Source organism: Penicillium brevicompactum, assembly GCF_028827555.1.
Source record: "Penicillium brevicompactum strain IBT 35665 chromosome Unknown utg000001l_segment0_segment0, whole genome shotgun sequence".
Lineage (NCBI taxonomy): Eukaryota > Fungi > Ascomycota > Eurotiomycetes > Eurotiales > Aspergillaceae > Penicillium > Penicillium brevicompactum.
The window spans coordinates 6,620,385-6,646,955 of record NW_026623203.1 but is presented as its reverse complement, the minus strand read 5'-3'; the positions used below and the strand labels follow the sequence as shown (position 1 = coordinate 6,646,955).

Sequence of the window (26,571 nt, the reverse complement as noted above, 5' to 3'; positions counted from 1 at the left end):
GGTTGACGCTAAACACTCAAAGGGACCCCGACATCTGGTGGGTCGAGATCTCTGGGCATTGAGCCAATCATTGTCGGACTAAGATATATAGTATGGAAAATTGGTCATACATATGATCTTCTTCCAACTGCATAGACCTTGTCGGAGAAAAATTTCAAACGAGCTGCACAATCCTTGATTCTTTTTACATTTTTGAAGAATGGCCACCTTGACCCCGGTCCCCGTCACCCTCCGCGAAGACGAGATACCAAGCAAACAGAGCATCCGAGACATCATCGGTACATTCTTGACCAAAGAATGGCGCTTTGTGGACCCAGAAACCCTCAGCATATCCTATCATCCATCTTTTGCCAACGCCCACTGTCCCGTCGAGCGACCGCATCCGACAACGGGTGTGCCCGCAGAGCCCTTGAAAGTCTTCATCAAGTTCCACAAAAGTACCACCGGCTGTCTCGAAATCTTCAACAGTCTAGTTCCGAGTAAGCAGGAAGAAGCAATCTTGTGTCATGAGTACGGCCAATCTGGGTTGGGGGCGCAGGTCTTTGGTTTCTTTCAGACACAGGATGGCACGCTGGGGCGAATTGATGAGTTCCTCGATGCGCGAAATATGGAACCTGGAGACGTCGAAGATCCTTCCATTAGGGCAGATGTTGCCAGCGGAATGGCTACATTCCATGTCTTGCAGGCATCATTGGAGAAGAAGACTGTGGGGGAGTACTATGATGCCGTTTTCAATGGTCTCAGGACCTACCATGGGATGACAAAACTGAAGAAACTTGGCAGAGAAGGGGGTGTCAACATGGATGATCTAGTTGACTACGACTTTGCATCACGGTTGAGGAAGATCGTTCGCCGATTGGAAGAAATAGGAGGAAAGACCGGATGGTGTATCCATGACGTCCAATTCATGAACACTATGATCAAAAATGCACCCGAAGAAGGGAGCAAAGTTGTTCTCATTGATTTCGAATTCGTTATGCAAAATTATCGAGCATTTGACATCGGGGGCATTTCATGCAGAAGATGTTCAAGTGGTTTGATGAGGAGAACAAGATTGCAAATTGCAAAAAATACACCGAGGATGAAAAGATGCACTTTTGTCAGGTCTATGCTGCGCAGTGGAACAAATTGACGGGTGATTCTGATACTGGGGCACAGGTGTTTCTGGAATCTGAGTATGGATACATGCTTGCGATTACTTTTGACATTCACAATATGTTGTGTTTCATGGAAGCTGAGGATGACAAAGATCCATTGAATCTTCTTGGTCTCCGCAAGTTGTTCGATGAGTTCATGGGTCAATATATCAAGCTTGGACTGGAAGGCATCTGAACAGCAAGCATATGGCTTCATGAAATGTGATGTGATGTGACGCGATATGACACATGGTAGACATATGAAATTTTCTACATAAAGCATTTGATACAAGTCTTCTTATCTCAGAATTCGAACAGCTTAAGGCATGTTTCGCCTCGGACCCTAAGCATGAACCAGGAGCAAATAGGAAATATCAACCGTGTAAGTATGCTAGGGGTTTCATTGAAGAGTTCCTCGCCACTTTTCATTCATCAGCCCTTCGTAAGGGTAGTCATAATAATTGAACACTTCCTAGCATGTCAAAAGTGTCCCAGGGATAAGGCCCAGTAACACCCAGCGACCTAACACATCACGTCACAAGCATTTCAATGTCACGACATGAGGTTTATTTATCGAAAAGCGACATATCTTGACTTACACATGACCAAACGCCTCGGAATAGAAATACAACGCCCATCAGACCCTTGGACCGCAGAAAACCAGGCATCGGACATGAGTTTTGGTAAAACCATTGCACCCAGATTGACAAGTTCGCACAGCCGACAATCGGTACTTAATAAATCACAGTATCCTCGTTATCCTCAACAACCTCACCTCCGTCGTCGTTATGTAATTCATGCTGTTCAAGAACGCTTTCATCCACCTTAGCAGGCGTCTCATCCTGTTGAACTTTAGAGGCTCCTTCATTAGTTTCCTGAGACACTATGTCCGGAGCACTCAGCACTTGCCCCTGAGATCCTGTATCTGCGGAATCTGCTTGAACCAACGGTTCTTCTGCTTGGGTATCTGGTTGCTGCTGTTCTGTTGGCTTTTCGAGCTTTGGCTGCGACTCGGGAGTTGGTAATTTAGGGGCGAAGGCCTCTGGTGGGTATTTGGCTTCAAACTCAGCGACTTCCTGGGCCACTAGAGCTTCTGCCTTTTCAATCTGCTCTTTGATCACTGACTCGTCACCAGGTCTTGGCTGCCATGGTTTATAATACTGGAAAATGGTTAGTGTTGGTCATTGAGGATGAATGAAGCAGGAGGATCGCTCACCAAAGCCGGTTCAGCCCGAGTCTTGTGGAAATACGCCATCGCAATCAGATTTGAGTGTCTTGTGTGCATCTGTTCCAGGAGAGTTAGGGGACCAGTGCACATGAAGCGTTCTGTAAACGGGGTGGATCAAACGTACTGCCTCCCGCTCATACATCGGCACTTCCCTCCTGCGGATTTCTTCACGCTCCTCTTTCCTTCGCTTCTTCAACTCGCCATATTGCGCATCTTGTGTCTTCAACTTGTCTTGTTGCTTCTTCTCAATATCGGCGCGGCGTCTCTGTGCCGCATTGCTCGGCTTCTGGGAGAGGGTGCCCAGCAGCCCACCAAATAGCCGTTGACCACGTTTGCGATCTTCGTCGCGGTTTCCACGTGGTCTGGACGGTCTCTCTTCAGATTCCCTCGTCGAAGCCGGTGGGGAAGAGGGACGCCGTCTCTCTGACTGCGGAGAGATGTTGGCTTGAGAGCTAAGTCGCCGGCGCTTACTATCATATTCCGAGACTGACGATTGCCGTCGCTTGGTATGAGTTTCAGGTGACTGGCGCACGGTGACCTGTTCAGGCACTGCGACTGCCGAGGCGAGTGTTCTGTGCAAGATTGCGAATGTTAGCTACACCCGTTCAACATGCTTGCGCGGGTAGATTCAAGAGGGAACTCACTCTTCAACCATGATCGAATGAATACAAACCAGTTATATCATCCAAAGAGCGAGCAATCAAAGAAAACCACCGCGAGTGAAAACAACCAGCAAAGCACTCCAACTTGGTTCCTGCTTGGGACAATCAAGCGCAAAAGGAACGGATACCGAGAGTCCGCGCGCACGGACCACCGACCGCGCCTTTCCCTCCGGCTTTTTCATTTCTAAGCTCTCGTCATTCCACCTGCACCTCTCAACTCAAGCATATCTCCGTTTTGACAACTCTCTCCATCTCCTCATCTCACACGCCAAGTCATCATGTCTCGCCACCACCCAGATCTCGTCATGTGCCGCAAGCAACCCGGCATTTCCATCGGCCGCCTGTGTGACAAATGCGACGGCAAATGCCCCGTGTGCGATTCCTACGTGCGCCCAACCACCCTCGTCCGTATCTGCGATGAGTGCTCCTTCGGTAACTACCAGAACAAGTGTGCCGTCTGCGGTGGAGAGGGAATTAGTGATGCATTCTACTGCTTCGAATGTACACGGCTGGAGAAGGACCGCGACGGGTGCCCAAAGATTATCAATCTGGGAAGTTCGCGAACAGATTTGTTCTACCAAAAGAAAAGTTTCAGGAATCAATGATCAGACCCCAGGCTGCCTACCTCTACGGGTTTGGCCTGCCTCGAGGGGAGGCACCCGGTGCTCTATGCCTCGCGATGAAAAAGGGCCTACAGAAGTTACAGACATGGAAAGCTTGCACATGCTAAGAATGGGCTCTATGCCCATTTGTTTCATTGGGTTACGGGTTTAACGATTTACCGACCGGGACGACGAGGTCTAGCGAATCCTCGCGCAGGCCCTTGGTCTCGTGGCGGGTTGACTTCCTCTTGCAAACGCTCATCAGTGATCTCGTCCGGGCCCGAGGCCTCAATCTGTTAATTGTGAGCATACGACAAATCACGACAATCACACATCGATACATACCTTCTTCAAGATCTTGTGACCCTCCTGCTCGGCCACCGTGATGGCGTTCCTCCGCGAGCTGGCATGCAGCATGCGCTCCTTGATCGACGATCCACTGGGGCAGGTGTAGACGAAAACAACGACATCAGATCCGGGGTAGTGGTAGAAGGAGTATCGTGGGGAGGAGGATGAAATGTGAGAGGCAACGGCGCTCGCCTCGACTCCAGCCTTGGAGTCAGCCAAAATGATCTTCTCCGTTGGAATGTCAATCGTCTTTGCAGCAGTTAGCCTCGAATTTCAATACGATCTTTTACATCTAGTCATGACTTACCAGTTGAACAAGGCCACCGTCCTGTAGATCTCTAAGAGCCGTCTTAGCAGCTTCATCAACAGGCATAGAAACCCTCATTCCGGAGCCGGAGCCAGGTCCAAAAGTTCCACCGATGCCAATGTCTCTACCAGGGGTACCGCTGCGGGCCTCAGCCTCAGCCTTCCTCACAGCCTCGAGTTCCCGTTCCTTCTCACCCATCATGTCCTCGCGGCTGATGGCGTTGGGGCCCTCGCCATCACGCTCGCGCCAGGCGTCCTGGCCCAGAACCTCGTCTTCCTCAGTAGCAAAGACAGTGGAACCGAACTTCTCCGTGCCAAGCTCGCGAGTCAGTGTTGAGCGAGTCGAGGCAAAGAGTGTCTTTGCTCGCACGGGGGCATTGGATGGAATGTACGTCAGAGCAATGAGGGAGGTCGAGGAGGACTTGGTGCGGCGGAGTAGGGAGGTAGATGGGTGTCTTAGGCTGCAGAACAGAGGAGAGTTGCGGAAGGGCCGAAAAAAGGAGTCCGCGGACGGTGTACCCTGGAAGGGAATCGGGTTCAGCGGCGTGAGGGTCTCTGCTGTGATGGTTACGGGCAGGCAGAAGGTGGAGGTATCGGAGTTGAAGCGAGCGAAAGCATCTTGCAGCTCCGAGGAGACTGAAATTGTTAATCACAATTGCGTTTGAAGTTGGATTCGAGCCTCTTACCTGTGATACCGGACTGCATGATGCTGCACTTTAGGATGCAGGGTAGTTGGTTGTTTACAATGTGAGGGGAGGGGAGCGGTGAATGAGGGGCCCGAAGGCGTGTAAGCGGGCCCGGATCCTTCTTCATCAACATCATATTCGACTACTACTTGGACTTGGAACGTATCAAAAAAGACCATTGAATTTCTATTTCAGGTCAAGACCCAACAAAGTGGTATACAAAGAGACTAACGCAAAGCACAAAATATTTACAAAAGAAAATCCCGCTGGACCAAGGATAGCCCAACGCAAGAAGAGGAATCGCAACGCCCACCATGCTGGGACAGGTATCACAATGCTTTCCAAAGAACGAGACATTTTGACAACTTCACTCCTCAAACTTGCCACCCACAAAGGCCCAGTTTGATCCCTCAAGTTTGCCCTTGAGATACTCGTACACGGTGAAAGTCACCGCCTGTCCGGGAGCGACACGCATCACACGAGGAGTGATACCCTTGTAGAAGGCACGGGTGCCTTCGGTCTTGAACATGTCCTTGGCGATGACCATGATGCGAGAAACAGCAGATTGACCGGGCTCAGCACGGGTCTTCTGCAGACGAGTCTTGATGGTGTCGATGGGGGCATTGGAGAAGGGGCCGACAGCACCGGAGATCAATCCGATGAAAGTGGTCTGGTACGAAGGCAACTGGCTGTTGCTGTACTCCGGTTGCCAGCGCTGCAGAGCAGCCTTCAATTCCGTGTATGCGGTAAAGTTGGCAGCTTGGTTGGTACCCTGTCGGAGGGCTGTGAGTGAGACACCGCGGTAGAGGACGCTGAAGCCCTCTTCCTTGACAACGGTGAAGAGCGCGTGCGGTGCGCTACGGTACTTAGGGGCGTCCAAGGGGTCAGCCAGACTGTGGTGCTGGGCCTGCAGACGAATCTTGACGACTTCCATGGGGTTGACCACGGCCACAGCTTCAGTCACACCAGCCGCAAGACCAGCCAAGAAAGTGGCCTTGCTGGTGACATGTCCTGTCTCCTTATCCGCCAATGCGCCCTTGTATGCCTCGTATGAGGTGAATCGAATGGCCATCTTCGGGATGATACCACCTAGCACGGCACCCAGACCCTTGTACAGACCCAGAGCGGTCTCCTTTTTCACAATCTGCACACCGGTAGCCACGAACCCGCGTGGCTTAGCCTGTTCAAGCTGGTGGTTAGCATGTTGCCCGAATACCGGAATTGACTGCTGAACTCACTCCAGGTGCTGTAGCTCTCCTTGACAGCTGCATGCGGACCTTGATTGTGTCGAGAGGGTGGCAGACCAGAGCCTCCATCATACCAGCACCACCACCAGCTAATCAACAGGTTAATAACTGTACAGATCCCGCGGGTAGGGTCTACTCTACCGATCAAGTTGACCGCAGGCGATGTGCGCTTTGAATTGGCATTTTTTGCGGACATCTTTCCAATATGTGTATATACGCAAAGGGAATGCGAAGGATCACGATTGCAAATCGAATGTGTTCAAATGGCCAGAAATATCGGAAATCGAGTTGCGCAGATCGTTCCGATAATCGCGAGGGAAAACCGAAATTGCGGAGAAGCGGCAGTATACAATCCCGGGGATACCCAGCGCGATTGGAATGATGCTCTTCCCAAGACTTTTATGGAAGCTCAAGATCAAGAATTGACGTCTATGAGACCTTTGAAACTTTTTAATTCCAGTGCAATTCACCGGGTATATGAATCTCGGCTCGAAGTGGCGGCAGTGCCAAACTTTGTGGGGGAGGTATGACGGGGTAGCGGAAGCTGTGGGCGAGCGGAAGTGGAATGTATAGAACCTCGCACAGAAAGACAAAGCAGAGAGAAAGATTGAAAGATTAACAGAGTAAACTACCGAGGGATCTCTCTTCTAATATATCAGGAAATATTAAATGCTCTATTCCGGGTACCTCTCCAGGGCTCTCCAGGACATCCCGAGGCCTTCGGGAACAAGGGCGGCTCTCCTTCCACGGTATATGATTCACAGATCTCCAAAAGATCTGACTTCACATGCCTTTGATACTGTCGTCATAGTTTAAGCTTGTGATTCTCTGTACTTTATTAAAATATTGAAATTAGGCTTAGATCATAACTGTTCAAAGGATGTAGAACGTGATAAAACCCCTGCTATACATGCAAACATCCGCATAGTTACTCTCCTATTTTCCGGGGAGCTAAATTACTCCGGAGACAGCTTCTCCCCAGGTTCGGTAGTTCCAGCATCGGAGGAAAGTAGCGAATACCGCTACCTATTGCGGGTGTTCTCGGGCCACCGCAGGAGTTCCTCTCAGCCGAGGTTCCTAGGGTAATTAGGGTACTATTCCAGTGATCATGGGACTTGGGTCTGAGTCAGATGAGCATTTAACCTACCCTTGCAGACTTGGCCTTTTCCCTCTCGGTCCGGGGTGTTTAGTGCACTTAAATCCTAGGCCTATTTAGCTGATGAGTGACGTTGACCACTCTGCCCGGTTGAACGTTTTACCCAATCAAATCCAAATCTCAAGATCTCTACCTCTTCACCTCTCTCTTGCCTGCTCTTTTTCTTTTAATTTGGTTTGTTGTGCATAGAGATCATCTCGATATCATGTGCAATGTGTGATGTGCAAGATGCAATATGCCATATGCTGCCATACACGTACCTTCACATGCGTCGACCCAACATCTAACATCGGGTGCCCGATCTCGGCGAATCTCTTCTTGACCTCGCAAGACAAGACATCCAAGCCCCAAGCACAATGCAGGGTAATGAATATGTAGAGCTCAAACCTCAGTAGACAAGGCGCGAAGCGCACGAAGCGCGCGATCTTTCAGCCGTTATCAACTCCGCCTCGGATTAAATCCGATCGCGCAATCTCAAACATTCCCAAATCCTTTCGCGACCTCGCTCTCTCCAGAGTCCAGGGTATCCAAATATCCATGCCAAATAAATGGAGCCGACTCCGCTGAAGCGTATCGTATCGCAGATCCTGCACCAATGGCTGCTGATCGGGATCGGAGTCGTTTGCGCCCTGGCATACTGCTTCCCGAACGTCGCCAAGCATGGCGGCGTGATCCGCTCGGAGTACAGTATCATGTACGGAGTGATTGCGATCATTTTCTTGATTTCTGGTTTGAGTATTCCGCGCCAGAAGCTGTTTTCACAGTTTTTGAATTGGCGGCTCCACCTTGTGGTGCAGATAATTTCTTTTCTGTTTATCCCGGCTTTGGTGCTGGCTGTCGTGCATATTATCCTTGCTGGAGATCCGAAGGGACATATTGAGCGTGCGGTTCTGGCGGGCTATATTTTTACGGCGTGCATACCTACGACTATTGCATCTAATGTCGTAATGACGAGGGCAGCGGGGGGAGACGATGCGGCAGCTTTGGTGGAGGTGCTTTTGGCAAATGTTCTCGGTCCGTTCGTGACGGCTGCTTGGACGGTTGCGCTTTTACCGAAGGAGGCGGCGTTTGACCCGTGGCGGTACGGTGGTGGAAGCTTGGGGAACATGTACAAAGATGTCTTTCAGCAGTTGGGACTCGGTGTGCTTTTGCCGCTGTTTGTTGGACAGTTGGTAAGGTGGACTTGGCCTGATCATACTGCGGCGGTACTTTTGAAGACCAAGTTGCCGAAGCTGGGTACTGTTTGCATGCTGCTGGTGATATGGTGAGTGGATTGAGATGTGATCAAGACCCTGGCATATTGTTCTGACCGCACCAGGTGCACATTTTCTTCCTGCTTCGCGACAGGGGCTCTGCAAACTATGTCTGCGCAAAGCGTGGTTTTTGTTGTCTTGTTCAACATCGCATTATACATTACCTTGACAGGGGTATGCTTCGTGGGTGCAAGGCCCCCACGAGTCTTTGGCTCTCGGCCCTGGGCAAAGCCCATTTTCAAGCGCATGTCCCCCGAGGAAACCATTGCTGTTTGTTTCTGTGGGCCGGCAAAAAGCACAGCACTTGGTATTCCGCTGCTTTATGCTATGTGGCAGCCCTTGGATCTCTTCACCAAGGCGAAGACCTCCGTGCCGGTGCTTCTTTACACCACGGAACAGATCTGCGTAGCACACTTCTTTGTGCAGCTTTTCAAAAAATGGCATGCAAAGATTGTCCAGAAAGAACACTCAGAGGATAATGTTGGGGAAGATATGGAGGTTGGGGTGGTGACTGGGGACGGGCACGACAATGCAGCCGAACCTCGACCTCGACTGACTCCCGCTTGATTCTTTTTGAAATTACGAGAACACGGTCAGGCTTTTTTTTTTCTCTTGCAAAGTACAGCGCGTCTCCCGGGCAACTTTCTTGCATGTGTCCTTGATGATTTGAGCGTAGACATTCTCATACAGATATTAAATATTATTCACATAGACAACGTAAAACAATTCACACGATAACACTTTTGTAAGCACCAATCTGCCTGCCTTACGTTTTTTCCCGGCAGGGGATGCGCATGCCTGGTGATAACACCTGTTGTCCCTCTCTGGAAGCTCCTCTGGGACCTGGTGTAGTACCAGAAGATCTATTTTCCAGCCCAGAAGCGCAAGAATGCCTCCCTCTTGTTTTTCGGGGGTGCCAATTCAGGATCCCGATCATTCTCCTCCAACGGCAATCCATCATTTCCGACATTAGTGACCGCATTCTGCGATTTACCCAAAAAGTAATTGCTCTGGAAGAATGCAGCAATCAGCGGGATGAAAGCGATGCCCAGTGCAGGAGCAATGCAATAGTAGAGGGCACGGCGGTAAGCGAGCACAGCACCGACACGCATAGGATCATCGAAAGCGTAATTCTTGCGAATAGAAGTGATGACACCAAACAGCTTCTTGATATCAGCATCGGTCGCTGTAGCAGGCAAATGCTCACGCAGCTGCTTGGGCATCTGATCAGCCCATATGACAGCGACAATGGCGGCTCCGATGGCATTTCCAATTTTCGACCACAGCGATAAGAGGGAGATGACGAGGGCGACATCTTGGTGAGGGACGGACGCTTGAGATGCGACCCGAGAGCCAACAACAGACATCGAGCCACCGAAGCCGACTAATATCATTGACATTACCATTGCGGCTGTGTTGGATGTTGCCTTGTTGCCGTCGAGCATGATTCCCATTCCAATGAGTTTGATCATCAGGCCTGTGATTTGGATGGCTTTGTATCTGTGTGTCCAACGGTGGAGGAGACCGACCATCGGTCCTGCGATGCAAAGGGCGAGAGTGAGGGTGTTGTTGTAGTACACCCAGTCCTGGTAGCTCCATGACTTGGCGACGTAGACGTACGAGCTCCAGTATAGACTGCGCATGCTTCCGGCAACTAGTATCAAATGTCAGTACTGAGTGAGCTTAGGATTTCTTATGGCACTCACGCATGTAAATGCTATCGATAATGATAGCCATGATAAAAGTCCTGTTGAACACCAACCGCCGAGGCGCACTAGGCACACGAGCCCACTTGATCTCATAGACAACATAAGCGACCAAGAGAAGACCGCCCACAATCATCATAGAAATGAGTGACTGATTACGCCAACCATGGTCGGCATACGTCTTCAGTGAGAATGGCAACAGAAGCAAAGACCAACCGAATCCAAGGAGTACAAGGCCAAGAGCATCAATCTCTTCCAAGTTACGGTTAAGAGTCTGAAGCCAAGTCTCCGACGGATCAGCAGCAACAGCTACTACGGCACCATGAGGTGCCTCCGTGCCATCTTTCTCGGCAAGATCACGGGCCGCTCGCCGAGCTGCGTTGGATGATGCCAGATTCACGATGCCAGCTTTCTTCGCTTTGCGATCAAGCCAGATGAGAGTGGCAATAGCAGGACCCAGGGCCACAGGCATGATGATAGCGAACATTCCATACCCCCATCGCCACTGGTCCTTGCTATCAATAGCATCGACGATCTTCCCGGCAAACCAGGTGTTGATGATGAAGGGGGTGGAAAGCATTGAGCTGGCAAAGCCACGCCATTCGAGAGGCGTCAGATCAGCGACGATGATATCGTTGGTCAGATCCAGGCCTGAACTACCGATCGCAACGAAGACTTCACCGATCACATAGGCGGAAATGCTCCTGCTGCTCGCGACAATGATATAACCAATCACGTAGAAGAACAATGTGAGGATGTATGTATAGGGACGGGAGGTGATGTCGGAGATCTTGGCGATAAACGGCTTGCTTACAGCGCTGATGATGCTCGTAGCGATAGACAGAGTTGAAAGGACCGAGCCGTGCTGCTTGAAATACGACGACGCATCGATGGAGTAGTTGTAGGTCGTCGAAGAATCGAGCGAGTAGGCCCAGGCGCACACCAAGACCGATATACCGACGAGCCACAAGGTTGTCCGGTTTGTCTTTGCTTCGCGGTAGACTGCTTCCATGCGAGTCACTCCCTGAGATTGGAGAACATCTCCCACCTTGGACTCGGGGGCATCTTTGGCAGGCTGGGCGGGTGTCGCCACGCTGATGATCTCGTCCTTGTCAGCCATTTATAGAGCCCTGGAGTCTGATTGATTGAAGGTGGCTCAAGAGTCCTTTATATCCAGACAGCCAGGCGAGACATGTTCCACATGGAGCACAGGGCCAGCGAATCGGAGGGCCACAATCTAATCTAATCAATCTAGGTCACATTTGAGTTCCAAAGCAAGAATATTTCTTACCTTTAGAAGTGATTTTCGCACAGAGTTGCCATGTCAAGTTAGCCTCGCAGTGGAGACGGGTGGCTCGAAAAGTTTGGCTCTTTCTTGGCGGCTTCTTTGACTTCGAAAATGCTTTTGTGTATTCCTGCATAGCGATGGGCGTTATGTACAGGGCCTGTAGACCTAGGCGGCGGTCGGTGTACTTGTTTTTTCTCTTTCCTTCTTCTTTTTCTTTCGAATTGAGCATCGGAAGCTCTTGAGGACCAGCAGCATGGTTCGCCAAGAGTATAGCGGGCTTCCTGTTTAGGAAACTGGTCTAGTTTGGCATTGGAATTTGCCCACGATTTCTGTCAATGGCATGATACTTCAATGGTTAATCTCAACAAAGTAAGCTAAGTCTAAAATCATCCACATCTCCAAAGCGCACAGTCTCTCAAGTCTCAGTCCAAGGTCTCCGACAGCCTTGGAAGTGACAAGGCCAGAGCTTACTCCTGAGTGGCCAGATTCTCGGTGTCTTTCCCGGTATCCATCTCTTCCAGACACTTGGTGAGATTTTGAATCTCCGATCTGAATTCCCCTAGCATCTTCAGAACCTCTTGACGAACTTGATCCATGGTTATGTCGCTCGGCTTGTTCACCTGATCACTTGGTGCCATTATTCCTTCGTTGAGGGCAGCTTCTTCGGGGACACCAGCTTGGGGACTCGAGGTACGGGCTGCTTTTGCTGGTCGGGGATTCTGTGAGGTCTCCTCGTTCGCTCTTTTCAGCTGGCGCGCAGCGCGAGAGGCAGCACCGGAACTCCGAATAGATTCCTTCAAGATTTGATATTGAATTTTTGCATCATCAGGATTGCGTATAGATAACCATGTCAGAAGCTCTTCTTTGACCTCTTCCGGTACCTAAGGAAAGAGATCAGCATGAACTAGATCTGCATATAGTGCGGTTCGAATTGTTTACCCGAATGCATCTTTTGTTTCCCTGATTGCAAGCCGTACAGCGCTTTCGGCCTGGATCGGTGCAGCATATGATCGAAGGGTCTTCTATTTTCTTGTTTAAACAAGCCCGGCAAGGCATTCCAAAATTGCTGATGCTTGACATTAAAGTCTTGTGGCTGGGGACTTCTTCTGAGATGGTTGGTTTATCTTGGGTTTCAAGTTTCACTTTCTGACCATGATCATCAGAGCTGGCGGTGCCTTCATTTGGGTCGATCTTGACTTTCTGCTCATGGTCATTGTCATTGGGGGCTGTACTCTGGGTGTTGGGCTCAATTTTCTGGACTTTGTCATCGTCAGACTTGAGTATGCTGTCCTTAGTATCGCTTTCGCTTTTTGTGATCTGCTTCTTTTGGTCTTGATGAGGTTCATTCTGATCATGACCATTAGGCTGAGGGGAGTTGTCCGTAATGCCAGTCTCGGTTTCCAGAGGTTCTGTCTGGGTTTGATGGGAATCTCCTGTGGCCATTCCAGCTTCAACCTCTCCAAGCGACGTTTGTTCCATCTTTGACAGGATACAGCTATCAATGTGTAGGTACGAGTATTATTGGTTCACGCTTCCACTGTAGGTGTGTTCAAAGAAGTTGTTGACAGGTCAAAGAATCATGTATACAACTATGCACCGTGTTTCCTATTTATTTGTAGTTGTGAGTCTGTTGCGCAAGCTGCCACTGTGATTGCGGGGTTATCCCAGACAAACAAGTGGTGTGAACTATCTTCCCACTCACACAGTATGTTTGTGCTATACACAACCATCATGAGCGAGGGGTAGAGGGGCAGGAGCCTGGCAGATATTGAAGATGAGAGGCTGATACACGAGTGGAAAAGACAGTGTTTGACAGAAGGGGCAAGTATGGTATCCAGGCCTTTCTAATTACTCATTGTTTTCCACATCCTCTCGTCATCCAACTCTCTCTACCACGAGAGATGTGCTTGAACATTGAAATGCCCCCGCGGAGAAAATGGCCAGGTGGGTCCAGTAAACCTCCATGACGTAGAAAAACGATTAATAATCAAAGATAAGGTCCATAAAGTCTACAACAGCGATTTCCCAGTGAATTTCTAAATCACCAACATTTCCGTGCTCTTTTGAAACTTCTATCTCAGATTCCACAATGGCAATCACCGGACAAAATGCTCTGATTGTACGTACAGATCCCCAAATACGTTCGGACCTCTCTAACACTATGCAGACCGGAGCCTCGATGGGCATTGGCGAAGCGACAGCAAGAGCTCTCGCCAAATCAGGTGCAAACCTGATCTTGCTGTCTCGCTCTGAGGTAAATTCCATACTCTTCTACTAGTATTTGACCGAGATAGCCCTAACGCCGTTTGTCAGGACAAATTAGCCAAGCTCGCAGACGAGCTGAACAAGGAATACCCACAAATCAAAGCTATCTACCGAGCAGCAGATGTGGGCAACTATGAAGAGGTTGATGCCGCGGTCAAGTCATCTATCAGCGAGCTAGGTGGCATAGATATCCTGATCAACAACGTACGCTGTCAAATCGATCCACGTGGCCCAGGCCTCAGTAACAAAGCTAACCTCCGCAGGCTGGCCTTGCAATTGGCGCTCCTAAAGCTTTCCACGAACTCGAGATTTCAGAAATCCTGACCATGAACTCTACGAACATCAATGGCCCAATGTTCGTAACTCACTCTGTCCTGAACCGATCTATGCTCTCCCGCAAGGCCGGGACAATCATCAATGTGACCTCCGTCACAGGCCTCGAAGTACCACCTTTTACCGGTGAAGCGGTCTACCATTCCAACAAGGCTGCGCAAGAGGGCTTCACAAATTCTCTGCGTAATGAATTGTGCGGCACCAATATCAGAGTACTGGCCTTGCGGCCTGGTGTTGTTGCGGGCCATTTCCATGCTCAGCGTGTTGGAAACGATCAAGCGCAGTATGACGAGTTTTTGAAGGGATATACGTATGTTTCTCATGCCGTTCAGGGAAATGATATCGCTTTGCTAACCAAGTTGCAGGCCACTTCTTGCTGATGATATTGCCGAAGCTGCTGTCTATATGCTCAGTCAGCCGCTGAATATCTCCGTTAAGGCCCTAGATGTTGTTCCTTCAGGTAAGTCCGATCCTGCCAACCGCGACCCCTGGTAGATGCTAACTGCAATAGCGCAACGATCTCTTACTGTTTTCGATCGCAAGTGGAACGAGCGGACTGGAGAATAATAATTTGCCGTAAAGAGTCTTTGGTCATTGGTTCCTAGTTTAAAAATAAATCGATGGGGTGAAGGAGTAGTGTCAGCCACGCCTGGTGGAAATATGGTATGTATGCATAGAATACATGAACAAAGAAAATCACAAAAGAAACATGTATGCAACAATGACCTCGGGGGTCATAAGAGGTCAGCATGAAGAAGAAGTTGCACGATAGCCATGCAATGCGTGTAGACGTCGGAGTCTATATCTCAGATATAGCTCACCTTGACGCCCATACCGACGGTGGCCTTGACCTTCTGCCAAGCACCATCAGTCACCCGCCGAACTCGTTCACGCACATCTTGTCGGCTCACCGCCATCAAGATACCTATCACAAAGAGGAGGGTGCGCAGTAATGACATCGGATTTCCAGACACAGTCTGGACAATATGGCGGAAAAGATTGCGCAAGGCGGTTGCCACAGCCTGGCTTTGGCGCCCACGCGGCTCAACCTTATCCTGCTTCTTGCTGTTTTTGGCACCAGACAGCGAGGTTCTCGGCTTGCCGTTCGCTGACTTATCTGGCCCCTTAATTCCTTTGCTCTTGGGTGAACCTTGCGCGCGACTCTTCTCAATCCCAAAGTCGGTCTCGCTGGTACTGCGCTTGTGGCCATTTGATTGTGCCTTCGCAGCCGCAGCCGCAGCCGCGTCCTCGGCTTCGCGACGCTCCTCGTCTCGTTGCCGTTCGAGCTCTGCGTCTTTCGCGCGCTGGAGTTCGACTGCGCGCATTTCACCTCGCTCCTTTTCTTCCTTCAGCCCCTCGAGAGTCTGTAGGAAGAGGTCTTTACGTTCTTCGTCGAGAACTTCACTCAGATTGATAAACTCGGTCGCATATTCCCACTCGTCATTGCGGGGGAGGACGTGCAGGGTGAAGAGCTCGATGATCTTAACTCGGGCAGTTAGATCCTTCGGTGTATCAGCACCACTTGTCGTGCGCATGGGTTGGAAATCTTCGGATGCATCTTGTAGGCGATCTGTTATATCGAGATTCGGCTGTCCGTATGAGGAGAGGTAGGTCTCCAGGCGCTGTTGGTTCAAGGACTGTGAGGAGGTGTGTGTAAGGAGTAGAGTAGCACTGTTATCACATTGTTAGTCCTTCGAACTTGGTTAGGGAGCTCGCGTAGAATACGAACAGGTTGTAGACGACTTCGGCATCCACCGAACCCTCGCGGCCCTGGTACCCGACCTCGACCACAGTCTCCCAGATTGCGCCATCGCGGACTTGCGAAGCAATTGACTTCCACTCTTTCAACCCAAATTGCTTTTTCCCTTCCTCCGCGCCAAGGTCGACTATTGCGCTGAGGAGAGTAATGTAGAGGTTCCACACCTTGATCCTCCACGTGCCCGCGGCAGTGGCGATCGGCGCGACCGGTGTTGTGTTATCGGCATTATTTGTGTCGTCTTTGGATACAGATTGTGTGATAATTGGCTGGAGGCTCTCAAGCGCTTCGGGGAGTCGCCTTGTGAGGTAAAGCTGGGAGGCTTTCTTGTAGGTCTTGGAGCACAGCTTCGTGGGGGTGGACGGGGTGCGGGCTTGGGAGGACGACATTGATCCGTTGGCCATTTTCATAGGGGGAGAAAATAATGTGATTGTTATGACCGAGGGGAATTGTGAAGTAAAGAAATGACAGTCTGAAACGTTTCGGGGCCGATTGCGATCGGCTGTCGTTTTCCCTCGGCTCATTCTCCAAGTCCGGGGTCGGTCACGGGACTTGGCCTGTGAGATCTATAGCTCGTCAACAGAAGACAGCAGTAGAAAGGATATTGTTTAATATATGGTGAAGCTATTCGACGCTTTAGACCTAGGGTATAAATATATGATACTCGCTCGTCTTCCTTCGTCTTATCTTCTCTCTTCTACATCTACCCTATCAAACATCCATACCATCCCAATCTATACTACTCCTATGACCTTTCAATGCCTCAATATCTTAGTTCTCAGTGCATCCTTAGGGAAACTCTGCATTTCAATTTGATCATCTGCATCTCACTTCCACAGCAAGATCCCTCGCTGGTGAAGTGAAACAAATTGCTCTTACTTCTTGACTTCCCCCAATACTCCTTTCACCTCTTTCCTTTCTCGCGGCTCTTTCCATCGGACATTTCAGACATCAGACAAAATGGACATTGGAATCGCCAATTTTTCCGACTACCTTCCTGTCATTCTCAATGACATCTCTTCGAGTTGCTTTGTGGCTATCGACTTTGAGTTATCCGGCCTTGCTTTCCCACCAAGTGTGCCCTCAATCACCACACCAACCGTGCAAGAAAGATACCTTGAAGTCAAGGAAGCTGCCGAACGCTATCAGATCTTGCAAGTGGGTCTGACTATTTGTCATGAGGATCCCCATAAGGGTATGCAACTTCTCACTTTCGAAGTGCGTGACTGACGAATAGCAGTCTCCTACACCCTTAAACCCTACAACTTCAACCTCAGTCCGATTACTGACCCTGGAAACGATGTGAATCGGGACTGGGTATTTGCAAGCCGGTGTATGTCATTTAAGTTCCATCAGTCTTGCTCAAATCGCTAACGTGGGTGCAGCGATGGATTTTCTCCTGGCCCAGGGCTTCAGCATTGATACAATGTGCAACACTGGCATTCGGTACCTCTCTCGAGAAGAGGAGCAATCAGCTCTTCGTACTGCTGCCGATAGATGTCGCACTCGTTCTCCTGCTTCGGACATGCAGGTCCAACAATATGATCAGGAGTGTTTAGAGTTCCTGCAATCGGCCCGTCTCGCAATCAACACATGGCTGGCAGGGGGAGTGGTAAGGAATCATGCAAATGAAGCTCCAAAAGCCTACTGACACATGCAGAAACGCGAAGATTGGTTGAATATCCCACCACCCAGAACCATCGATGTCGCTAGTGGCGAGGTTCCTCCGGGTTTGAGCGGCATTCAGAGACGACTTGTTCATCAATTGATCCATATTGAATACCCTACCTTGACGTCCCGCGGAGCGCCGACATTTATACAAATTCAAATGCGAAACGAAGAGTTTGAGCAAAAGTCCTCCGAGGCGAAGCTAATCGCCAAAAAGCAACGGATTCGAGATCACATCGGATTTCGGTGGGTTGTGGAGGCCCTCGTTGGGGGCAATCTGGACGGGCTCGGGCCAGAAGCATTCGGTCCCTTGCGGATGAAACTGAAAAATCCAAAGTTCAGTGTCCAACAGTTGTCAGAGCAAGTGAAAGGCCAGCTCAAGAAGAACAGACCTGTGCTGGTCGGCCATAATATGTTCTGTGATCTGCTCTTCTTTTACAGCTGCTTCATAGGCCCGCTACCAAACACCCTCAAAGAGTTTAACAGCGCCATCCACACCTTGTTCCCCATGTTGGCCGATACCAAGTATATGGCAACACACGAGTGCGGCCTCGTGCCCCCACAATCTTCGCTGGAAGATCTCAACGTCAACCTGGCCCACTTGGAAGATCCCAAGATAGGCAAGTTCACATCACCATGGTCACAGATGAGCATAGCTGACCGTGCTTCCAGAGATCGACCAGCGCTTCTCGAAGTACAAGTACCGCAGATCCACCCACGAAGCAGGCTATGACAGCCTGTTGACAGCCATGGCCTTCCTCAAGCTAGCGGGAAATGTACAGCGCACGTCTGCAATCTTCCCCAAGAAGAAACCAACCTTCTATCCCAGCAATGGACCACCCCGCAGCCTGTTCACCATTACCGTAGACCAGCAGTTCCGTCAGCTGCAATTGGTCCAGGATTGCCTCAACTTCTACAAGCGTGAGGATGAGGTCTCCACGGCTGTTGAGGAAGTGTATGAGCAAGTTGGACAACCCAACCGATCCTGGCAAGAGACCGGGGACAGGCAAATAACGAGCTTGGCTAACCGCGGAAAATTGGTACACCGTCTGGGGACCATCTTTTGGGCCAACTACGGAAACAAACTGCGAGTTTTCGGTACGCAGGAGAAGCTGATCCATGTAGGTGCCAACTCGCCAAAGGAGGAAATGTTGATCGAGTTTTAAGAGAGAGGGGGTGGGAGATATGGTCAAGAAACAAGCGTCAGTTGTGAATTGTGAATTGAATTGCATGTAAAGACTAGGGATGTTTGCAGCGACTATCTAACAGTACACCTTGATTTGAAGAAGGTACCGCTAGCGAAAAAAGGCCGCAAGCTCAATCTGAGCACCATTAAATGATCAAGTGGTCGTAGAATAGTGGACACATTGATGATAAGAGATGCTTGGAGAAGAAAAGGAAGTTTTCGGCTTCCGCGAAATTTAAACCCTGCGGGTGGAGACTAACCCGATCGGGCCTGGTGACAACGTGACCTGTGCTGTTGGATCTTTTTCTCGGGGAGACAACGACGCCCATACAACTCCACTGCCGTCCACTCAAGATGTCGTCAGGTTCAAATGGTGCAAGGCGCGTTGCCTCGTTGCTGAGTATGTCCCACTGATAATTTCCCCCGTCGATTCCGATTCAATGCTGACACGCGCGCAGGGCCATCAATAGTCGACTCCGGCGTGTGCAGAAGCTGTCAAGAGACCATTGGCCGCCGCAGCTATGCCACAGCCACTCCAGCAGCAACCGAATCGACAACGACTCCCCCGTCGTGGATCCCGCATACACCATCAACGCCGGTGTCGTCCTCTCCCGCCCTCCCCAAATCACCCGTGAACTCGAGCCTTTCGAGAAAGCGTTCTTCTTCTACCAGAAGCGTCTGAACGAGCGTCTGGCCCTCCCTTTCACAAAATACTTCTACTTCAAGCGCGGAACGCCACTTGATGAGGATTGGAAGAAGAAGATCCAGGAGCGCCGGACCGCCGCCCGTGATATTGGAAAGTACAACGCGTACGACAACGATGCGTGGAACGATGAGCTTGTGCTCGGTGCCCAGGAGGCCGAGCCTGCACACCATATCGAGGCTCTTGTGCAGGACGCGGAATCCACTGCCAATGCGACTTCCCAAGATACCAGCAAAAAGGAGGAAATTCCCCGCCCGCACCCCCGAATCACCGAGGCAGACCAGAAGAACGACCAGAAGAGCCTCAACCGATTGCTTTCCCGCACTCTTTACCTCCTTGTTCAGTCCAAGGAAGGAAACTGGAAGTTCCCCAGCTCCGCAGTGGAGGAAGGAGAGTCCCTCCGCTTGGTACGTTTGAATCCTGGAAATGCGACGCAACAAACCATTGAGTTCTAACTAATTGCCATGTAGGCCGCTGAGCGCACCCTTTCCCAATCCGCCGGTGTCAACATGAACACCTGGATGGTCGGCTACCACCCCGTCGGATGGCACCAATTCAACCCCCCTCGCGCGAAGAAGGGCGAAACCACCGAGGTCAAGGCTCCCGGTAACAAGGTCTTCTTCCTGAAGTCCCGCATCATGGCCGGTCAGGCCGATCTGTCCGTCAACACCCAGAACCTGAAGGATTTCAAGTGGCTGTCTAAGGACGAGCTCCCGCAATACTTGAACACCCAATACTACAGCAACATCAAGAACATGCTGGCCGACCGGTAAAGAGACAGCGAAGTTGAGCTGGGGGTGGAGGAACGGAGGTCCTTTGTACGGAGTATGAAGGACGGGCATACTTGTTCTGATATAAAGCGTACTATTGACGCACTGCATATACTTTTGCGCATGCCATGTATAACTAGAATTCTGTGGTTTAAATTTCATTCAATATTGATTCAACAAAATAAAGCGCCAAACGCCACGCCCGTAACCAGAAGGATGTAAATGAAACTTGGCAGTCTACTTTATGCCATGTTGAACTTCTGTCCTTGAACGATAGGCTGGTCCTTAGCCGCCTTTCCAGCCAAATTCTTACCACACATGGCGCAAGCTATCGGGTATTAGCACTCGCTCCTCGCTCCCAAAAGTAGAACTCGAAAATGACTTACCATTCCTTTGGTAAGCGCACCGCTGACAGAACTTCTTGCCCTGCTCGGTCTTCACTTTGCAGTTATCGCAAGAAGAAGCATAAGCCGCATAAGGATTTTTGGCCTTCGCGCTGAGAAGTTTGCTCTGTAATCAATATCAGCCACTGCGTTATCGCCGGAAAGATGTTCTGATAGAACATCAGAACAAGATGCATAGATTCATACCTTGCCGATTCCAGTAGCACCAAGCGTCGCTTTGCCTTTGTCGCCACCGCCGAGGGTGCTAGACGGGGAACCGTAGTACATTTCATTCTTGCGCTTGACGCCAGGAGTCGCAAGCTCGGTGGATTTGAGCTTCTTTTGACATTTTGAACAGACCATCTTTGCTTGAGGGAGGTGTGGATGTTGGTTTGAAAATGGAGATGTTCGATGTTATCTGCGCCACCGCCCGCCAAGACATCTACTTTATTCTCCGTTTTCTTTACTTGCATTCATTCTAATTTTTTTCTTATTGGTTACTGTTAGTGAGATAATGCTCTGAGTCTCGTATAAAATATTCATTGGGTATCATATTAAGGCGGGTATATAGGCACATTAAGAGAGCATCACTTAAATGACAGCTCAAACATGAAAAGCATAGAGATTGCGTTCGACTCCACCAACTTCCAGCCAGGATGTGGTCTCCGGTCGAGACTACTGCGGGGAAGTAGCACGCTGAGGCAGTGCAGTTGGTGAAGGGTTCTGCGCGTAGTCGTGATACGGGGCAGTTCCGTGAGGCTGGTTGGGATAAGGAGTCTGATACTGTCCCGGGGGATACTGAGCTGGTGGGTAATGTCCAGGAGCATATTGACCAGGTGGGTACTGTGCCTGGGCCTGTGGATACTGAGGGTAAGGGTATTGAGCCGGTGCATCGTATTTGTCCGGCTCTTCGCCAAGCCTCCTCCATTTGGAGCAGCAGAGTAGAAGGCCCACGAAGGTGGCAACCCAGAAGACAAAGTTGACAACCGCTTGGGCGGTATTGAGATATTCGGGATTTATAACACGGCTGTTGATTCTCAGGAGGTTATAGCGGACCCAAATCACCATGTAGGTGAGGTTGATGGCGAACCATCCAACTGCAGCGCCGGTCAATGCAAATGCGGGCATCTGGGCCTTGAGTTAGCTGGGGCTTTGGGTTCTCTGTGGGGTAAATTGAGTACTCACCTTCGACACGAAGCGATGGGTTCCGGCTTTGACGATGGCGAAAATCGTCCAAGCCAGGATCTCCAAGGACAGAACCCAATAGATGATACGCAGAGAGCTGCCTATCTTGATATAATCGTATACACTTATGTAGTACCTGTATGTCACGTCTCCTGCGACATAAGCCACATAAATGGCCCAGACGGCGAGGGAAAGCACTATGGTGAAGCCTAGTAGGACCCAGTGCAAGATGGTCACTGCAGCATAGGGTTTTCCAGAGTCTGTGAGACGACCTAGCACGCGGTGGATTATGCTCCAGAAGACATAGAATGTCAGGCAGATTCCCAGATAATGGAAAAATCCGGACAACATGTAAGTGATGAGATAGTATCTCATCACCTCGGCGTTGGCAATGTAGAGGGCTTCCACTACGATGGTGCATATCTGGGACCTGGCGCGTCATTGGAGTTAGCGATGTCCGTTATTTCTCCTCAATCTCCATGTTTTATTTTTCTTTCTTGTTCTTTGGGATGGGGAAATCATACAGGATGTTGGAGATGAGTGCGGAAATGAGTGCTTTTAGCGGCAAGCCACGGTTCCGAATGGTGCATGACCAGATGAGAAAAGCAACAAATGCTAAAAGAGTGAGGATATCAAAAGCGAACATCGCATAATAGAGATTCTTGTAGTTATTGCGATTGCTCCCATAGCCAGAGTATCCATATTCTAGCGACAGGATGGTCGTTTGACTCCAGGCACTATTTTCATAGTAGGAGTAATAGCTTGAGCCTCCACGTCGAGGTGCCATCTTTGCGATTGTGAAGAAACTACTCCGTAGAAGTCAAACAAAAGTGGCGGGGGTTCTCTCATCTCGCCTTGTAGGCGCCTTTTAACAACTTTGTTTAAGGGGGCTTAGGGCAAACCACCAAATTTGATTGAGGTTCAGGGACCATGTGATACGAGGCCAAGATGTTTAGTCGCTGACATGATTGGCGGGGGAGGTTATTTAGGGACAGGGAAGCCAAAAATACGAGTCACTGGGCACTTTTAGTGCGCCTTGTGCTTTTTGGCCCCCTATTTTTCGCTTTTGATTTTTCTGCACTTCGCCTTGCGGTTTGAGAAAACCCACTAGGCGGGGCGTGTGGGATTTTCCCAGATCGAGAGTCTATTTGGAATTTCATCAGAAGCAAGTCATAAAGCCATAAGATAGGCGGAAGTTAGGCAATGTAGTCGTGCCCGAAGGTGCCAACACAGAAGCTAAGGGTAGTGTCCAGCAGAGGCGCCTTGGCGGGTTTTAAGAAAGAAACGAAATCCCTGCGCACCACGCTTTCCTCGGATTTTCAAATGAAAGAAGAGAGAGGTGTGGTAATAGAATAGCCGAGCCCTGGAGTTCAAGATCTCCCACTGTGGGGATTCAACCGCCTTAAGGACTTTGATATTTCGGCAGCTCCGACCACGATCCACTCTGTGGCTCAGCCAGCGCCACTACAAGTCTAAGCCGACCAAGGAAGATCCCAGACCACTTCTCAGCCCGAATCTGAGTTCCCAATTCATGCGTCCTGCATTGTTCCGATCCTCTTCCTGTCCTGGTGTACGGAGTACGGAGTACTGGTATATTTCTCTGTGGCAAAGGTTGGAAAATGAGAAGTCGCCTCGTGCAGCTCTCTTTGCCGCCGTTCAGCTGCCCATGACAACTGTCAATCGCCAGGTCTCACTAAATCTTTGTTTAGGGAACTTATGTGGTGACTTGTTAGAGTGGGATTTGGGACCTTTGGCCTCCCACTCACATCCTTCGTCACATCGTGATTCCCAAATGCATGACCCGCCACTTGCGAACTGGCCCGACCATCTGTCGCCGAAGCAATGCAAGCACGCTTCTGAGCGGCGATCAAAGGAATTGACCACAAAGAACGCAGCTCTAGCGCCTCGCTGAGTCCAGCAGCTCGGTACTACTCCCCAAGGCTCTGGTTCGAAGATGTGCCCAGCGGGACCTGAGATGATCGTCCCCTGAAATCGATTAGGGTGACAACATGGTGAACTATTTAAATCCGTAGCCCATATTCTGGGGAGTTGACTTCTGCTCATCACTTTCCAAGGTTATTTTGCTTTTTTTATTTTCTTTTCCTGCTTCCTTTTTTCTTTTTTCTGTGTGTGTTCCCCATTTCCAGGTCTGGAGCAACCCGCATTCGGCGCATCCGCATATCCCGACTTTTGACTGCATCATATCCCAACAATTCTTTTCTATCGATTTCTCAATCCTGCATGATCTCAAAGCCTAGCTGCTGAGCTTGCTTTAAACTTTAGTACGAATGCTGTGAACCCTTTCATTTCCGTGGATAGGGTATTAATTACTGGAAGAGTCCTGCGAGAACCCACCGCTGCTCTATTCATACGCTTTTTTTTTCTTATTTCATTATATCTCATTTCTTCTATCACAATCCTTTCGGTCATTGTGAAATCACCTGGGCAGTGACAAAATATGCCTCCAAATGGATCATCATTTACGACTCTAAATCTTCCACCGACATTCGAGTTACCTCAATGTATGGAATATTTCACCCTCCGGGCAGGCCCGAACACAGACCTATGGCGCAAACCACCCAACGGCGACATCTCCACAGCCCCAATAGTCTTCACCTCACTACGACAACCATTCGTCGTAGCCGAGGTGACCGTGAGCGCAGACTGGGAGATGGAATGGGACCAAGGCGGGCTTGTGATTTTCGCCGGCGCAGCACCGCAATCCTTCTCCGACCTCGACGAACCACCATACCTCAACGCGCCCCGCTTCCCCTGCAAATGGGTCAAAGCAGGCATGGAGTTCTCGTCCGGCACTGTGAATGCATCCTCCGTGAGCGCCACCGCCGACGGCGCAGACTGGTGCTTGTCGCCGCTGGGTTGCACGAACAGGGCAATCCACTCCCTGCGCATTAAACTTGAGCGGGTCGGCCATGCCCTGTGGATCTGGTATCAAGTTCCCTCTGTTCTGCCTTATACCCTCACGCCTGGCGCGGTGGGGAGTACCTGGAAGAAGCTGCGGGAGGTGACGTGGTTCTTTTATGGGGTTGAGGATAAATTTGTGCATGTGGGTGTGTATGCGAGTCGGCCGACGAGTTTGTCGCGTGGGGGCACGATGTGGGACGCGATGCATGGCATGACACTTGATAGTTCGCTGCCGACTGGTTCGGATGGGCTGGTTGTTGAATTTGAGGATCTGGAAATCTTCTAGCTGGGCCTTTTCTTAATTGTTCGCTGAGAGTTTTGTGGTTACTTTTGTCGAGTCCTGATACATATTCCCCGTCAGCGTTTCATCGAGCGATATGGCATGTCTGGCGTCGAGTTGTTTTGAATTTTGTTTTGAGTTTTGTTTTATTGCTCTGCGAGAATTTGGTATTGATCTTTTAATATGGAACGTTTGTTATGCCCAGCTACTTTTCGGGAAGCAATCTCTTGACGCGAGTCGCGTATATGGCACGTGCATTATTTGAGCTAGTCATGTAGTCTTCCTGGGGTAAGCCTCGGGAGGTACAACTAGTGCATATCAATGAAATAGTCTTAACGGCAGTGAGAAACTAAATCAGCACGCCATCTATCACATTTCTGACATCCATCTGTGCAGGGACTTTAGTCACGTTGGTCATTTAACTCACACGGTCCGCGGGTGTGGGGAAGATGGACTCGGCCCTTTCTCCTGAGGTCTGCTTCCGATACTTTGCAGAGCTAATTTTTCGCTATAATTATTGGTTTTTGGTTGATCAAATTTCAAAACAAGTATTAGGGGCATTCCGAACCTTGGAATTATGTCTTAGGTTTCAAGAAGAAAGACCCCAGGCAAGGTGGTGTATGATTGAAGACTACGGGCAAACTAGTTATATATCCCTGGACGTACAACAAACTGAAACAATCATCGATTTATACACAGTTTTTTGATCCCAATTGACATTGACATGAAACGAAAACCTTGAGTTGAATCCAATATGGCCACAATAAGAACTAATAGAAAGATGTATTGCAAGCTTAAAGCTATAAGTTGTGTACAAGCATAGAACTACATCTGATATGTACTAACCGCAAAGGGGATAGCCCCTGATCGAGCTGGATCGGAGAAACAAGCGCTATTACCGCGACAACCCCAAGCTCACCACAAAACCACATCCAAAAGCCATCCAGTTCCCAATGAAACATGACACACTTCAGTACTCCGTAATATGCCAGGTGAACTGCATGCTGCATGCAGAGTCAGCCTTGGAGGCCTCTCTGAAGGAGCTGAGTCAGCTGACTACGGGAAAGCCGTTCCCGACTTCGGGAGGACCGGGAGCTAAGAGTTTTGCGTCGAGGGTCTGAAGCTCGACTGAGGTCCTCCAACGCCAGAAAGTCACTATTTATTTAGCTCAATCGCCCTAGAAACGACTCTTAGTTTGCTCTCACCGTATCTTGTTAGCCAATGGATGATGGTTGTGGCGTAGATGGTCGTTGCAGAGCGGGTCGAGTATCTGCACAAGGACCCGTATCAACCGCCATGGAGATCGAAATTGGAAAAAACCGCCAGAGCGAGAGCTGTTTGTTTGGCAGGTATAGCTCGCCCCAGGTTTGGAGCTTGTCTACGTGGAGAAAATTGAGCTTCCGGGTTGATTTTTGGCGGGTTGCTGGGAGGAGCTCTTTTTACGTGCACGCGATCGAAAATCTGCCCGGGGCGGAAATCGAAAGGAGGTGCGGAATCTAGAA

General features: G+C 49.9%; 15 protein-coding genes across 15 annotated transcripts; 7 read left to right on the top strand and 8 right to left on the bottom strand.

The window, feature by feature from the left end:
• Positions 1-199: 199 nt before the first annotated feature.
• Positions 200-1,332, top strand: N7506_002095 (putative choline kinase; the record flags this gene model as incomplete). Its single annotated transcript, XM_056951391.1, has 2 exons — positions 200-973; positions 1,021-1,332. The coding sequence occupies 2 exons, from the start codon at positions 200-202 to the stop codon at positions 1,330-1,332; spliced, it is 1,086 nt and encodes a 361-aa protein (XP_056817306.1).
• A 538-nt stretch (positions 1,333-1,870) lies between these two features.
• Positions 1,871-3,019, bottom strand: N7506_002094 (pinin family protein; the record flags this gene model as incomplete). The annotated part of the gene is made up of 4 exons (XM_056951390.1): positions 1,871-2,296; positions 2,353-2,421; positions 2,489-2,936; positions 3,009-3,019. The coding sequence occupies 4 exons, from the start codon at positions 3,017-3,019 to the stop codon at positions 1,871-1,873; spliced, it is 954 nt and encodes a 317-aa protein (XP_056817305.1).
• Positions 3,020-3,304: 285 nt separating this feature from the next.
• Positions 3,305-3,631, top strand: N7506_002093 (PHF5 family protein; the record flags this gene model as incomplete). The annotated part of the gene is made up of 1 exon (XM_056951389.1): positions 3,305-3,631. The coding sequence occupies one exon, from the start codon at positions 3,305-3,307 to the stop codon at positions 3,629-3,631; it is 327 nt and encodes a 108-aa protein (XP_056817304.1).
• A 173-nt stretch (positions 3,632-3,804) lies between these two features.
• Positions 3,805-4,987, bottom strand: N7506_002092 (twinfilin; the record flags this gene model as incomplete). The annotated part of the gene is made up of 4 exons (XM_056951388.1): positions 3,805-3,921; positions 3,974-4,225; positions 4,284-4,918; positions 4,969-4,987. The coding sequence occupies 4 exons, from the start codon at positions 4,985-4,987 to the stop codon at positions 3,805-3,807; spliced, it is 1,023 nt and encodes a 340-aa protein (XP_056817303.1).
• Positions 4,988-5,335: 348 nt separating this feature from the next.
• On the bottom strand, positions 5,336-6,411 carry N7506_002091 (putative succinate:fumarate antiporter (Acr1); the record flags this gene model as incomplete). The annotated part of the gene is made up of 3 exons (XM_056951387.1): positions 5,336-6,148; positions 6,207-6,304; positions 6,357-6,411. 3 exons carry the CDS (start codon positions 6,409-6,411, stop codon positions 5,336-5,338), a joined length of 966 nt encoding a protein of 321 aa, XP_056817302.1.
• A 1,508-nt stretch (positions 6,412-7,919) lies between these two features.
• N7506_002090 (uncharacterized protein) lies at positions 7,920-9,191 on the top strand (the record flags this gene model as incomplete). The annotated part of the gene is made up of 2 exons (XM_056951386.1): positions 7,920-8,635; positions 8,690-9,191. The coding sequence occupies 2 exons, from the start codon at positions 7,920-7,922 to the stop codon at positions 9,189-9,191; spliced, it is 1,218 nt and encodes a 405-aa protein (XP_056817301.1).
• Positions 9,192-9,487: 296 nt separating this feature from the next.
• On the bottom strand, positions 9,488-11,450 carry N7506_002089 (uncharacterized protein; the record flags this gene model as incomplete). The annotated part of the gene is made up of 2 exons (XM_056951385.1): positions 9,488-10,278; positions 10,331-11,450. 2 exons carry the CDS (start codon positions 11,448-11,450, stop codon positions 9,488-9,490), a joined length of 1,911 nt encoding a protein of 636 aa, XP_056817300.1.
• Positions 11,451-12,085: 635 nt separating this feature from the next.
• N7506_002088 (uncharacterized protein) lies at positions 12,086-13,097 on the bottom strand (the record flags this gene model as incomplete). The annotated part of the gene is made up of 2 exons (XM_056951384.1): positions 12,086-12,499; positions 12,720-13,097. The coding sequence occupies 2 exons, from the start codon at positions 13,095-13,097 to the stop codon at positions 12,086-12,088; spliced, it is 792 nt and encodes a 263-aa protein (XP_056817299.1).
• Positions 13,098-13,707: 610 nt separating this feature from the next.
• Positions 13,708-14,783, top strand: N7506_002087 (SDR family oxidoreductase; the record flags this gene model as incomplete). Its single annotated transcript, XM_056951383.1, has 6 exons — positions 13,708-13,737; positions 13,786-13,872; positions 13,932-14,087; positions 14,147-14,526; positions 14,582-14,676; positions 14,728-14,783. The coding sequence occupies 6 exons, from the start codon at positions 13,708-13,710 to the stop codon at positions 14,781-14,783; spliced, it is 804 nt and encodes a 267-aa protein (XP_056817298.1).
• A 239-nt stretch (positions 14,784-15,022) lies between these two features.
• On the bottom strand, positions 15,023-16,376 carry pex26 (the record flags this gene model as incomplete). Its single annotated transcript, XM_056951382.1, has 2 exons — positions 15,023-15,887; positions 15,946-16,376. The coding sequence occupies 2 exons, from the start codon at positions 16,374-16,376 to the stop codon at positions 15,023-15,025; spliced, it is 1,296 nt and encodes a 431-aa protein (XP_056817297.1).
• Positions 16,377-16,932: 556 nt separating this feature from the next.
• On the top strand, positions 16,933-18,373 carry N7506_002085 (CAF1 family ribonuclease; the record flags this gene model as incomplete). Its single annotated transcript, XM_056951381.1, has 4 exons — positions 16,933-17,167; positions 17,213-17,305; positions 17,358-17,584; positions 17,633-18,373. The coding sequence occupies 4 exons, from the start codon at positions 16,933-16,935 to the stop codon at positions 18,371-18,373; spliced, it is 1,296 nt and encodes a 431-aa protein (XP_056817296.1).
• A 16-nt stretch (positions 18,374-18,389) lies between these two features.
• Positions 18,390-20,302, top strand: N7506_002084 (mitochondrial 54S ribosomal protein mL46; the record flags this gene model as incomplete). The annotated part of the gene is made up of 4 exons (XM_056951380.1): positions 18,390-18,738; positions 19,142-19,226; positions 19,285-19,936; positions 20,000-20,302. 4 exons carry the CDS (start codon positions 18,390-18,392, stop codon positions 20,300-20,302), a joined length of 1,389 nt encoding a protein of 462 aa, XP_056817295.1.
• Positions 20,303-20,541: 239 nt separating this feature from the next.
• On the bottom strand, positions 20,542-21,045 carry N7506_002083 (cysteine-rich PDZ-binding protein; the record flags this gene model as incomplete). Its single annotated transcript, XM_056951379.1, has 3 exons — positions 20,542-20,627; positions 20,686-20,809; positions 20,890-21,045. 3 exons carry the CDS (start codon positions 21,043-21,045, stop codon positions 20,542-20,544), a joined length of 366 nt encoding a protein of 121 aa, XP_056817294.1.
• A 312-nt stretch (positions 21,046-21,357) lies between these two features.
• N7506_002082 (uncharacterized protein) lies at positions 21,358-22,654 on the bottom strand (the record flags this gene model as incomplete). Its single annotated transcript, XM_056951378.1, has 3 exons — positions 21,358-21,810; positions 21,868-22,297; positions 22,392-22,654. 3 exons carry the CDS (start codon positions 22,652-22,654, stop codon positions 21,358-21,360), a joined length of 1,146 nt encoding a protein of 381 aa, XP_056817293.1.
• Positions 22,655-24,325: 1,671 nt separating this feature from the next.
• On the top strand, positions 24,326-25,075 carry N7506_002081 (uncharacterized protein; the record flags this gene model as incomplete). The annotated part of the gene is made up of 1 exon (XM_056951377.1): positions 24,326-25,075. The coding sequence occupies one exon, from the start codon at positions 24,326-24,328 to the stop codon at positions 25,073-25,075; it is 750 nt and encodes a 249-aa protein (XP_056817292.1).
• Between the last annotated feature and the right edge of the window lie 1,496 nt (positions 25,076-26,571).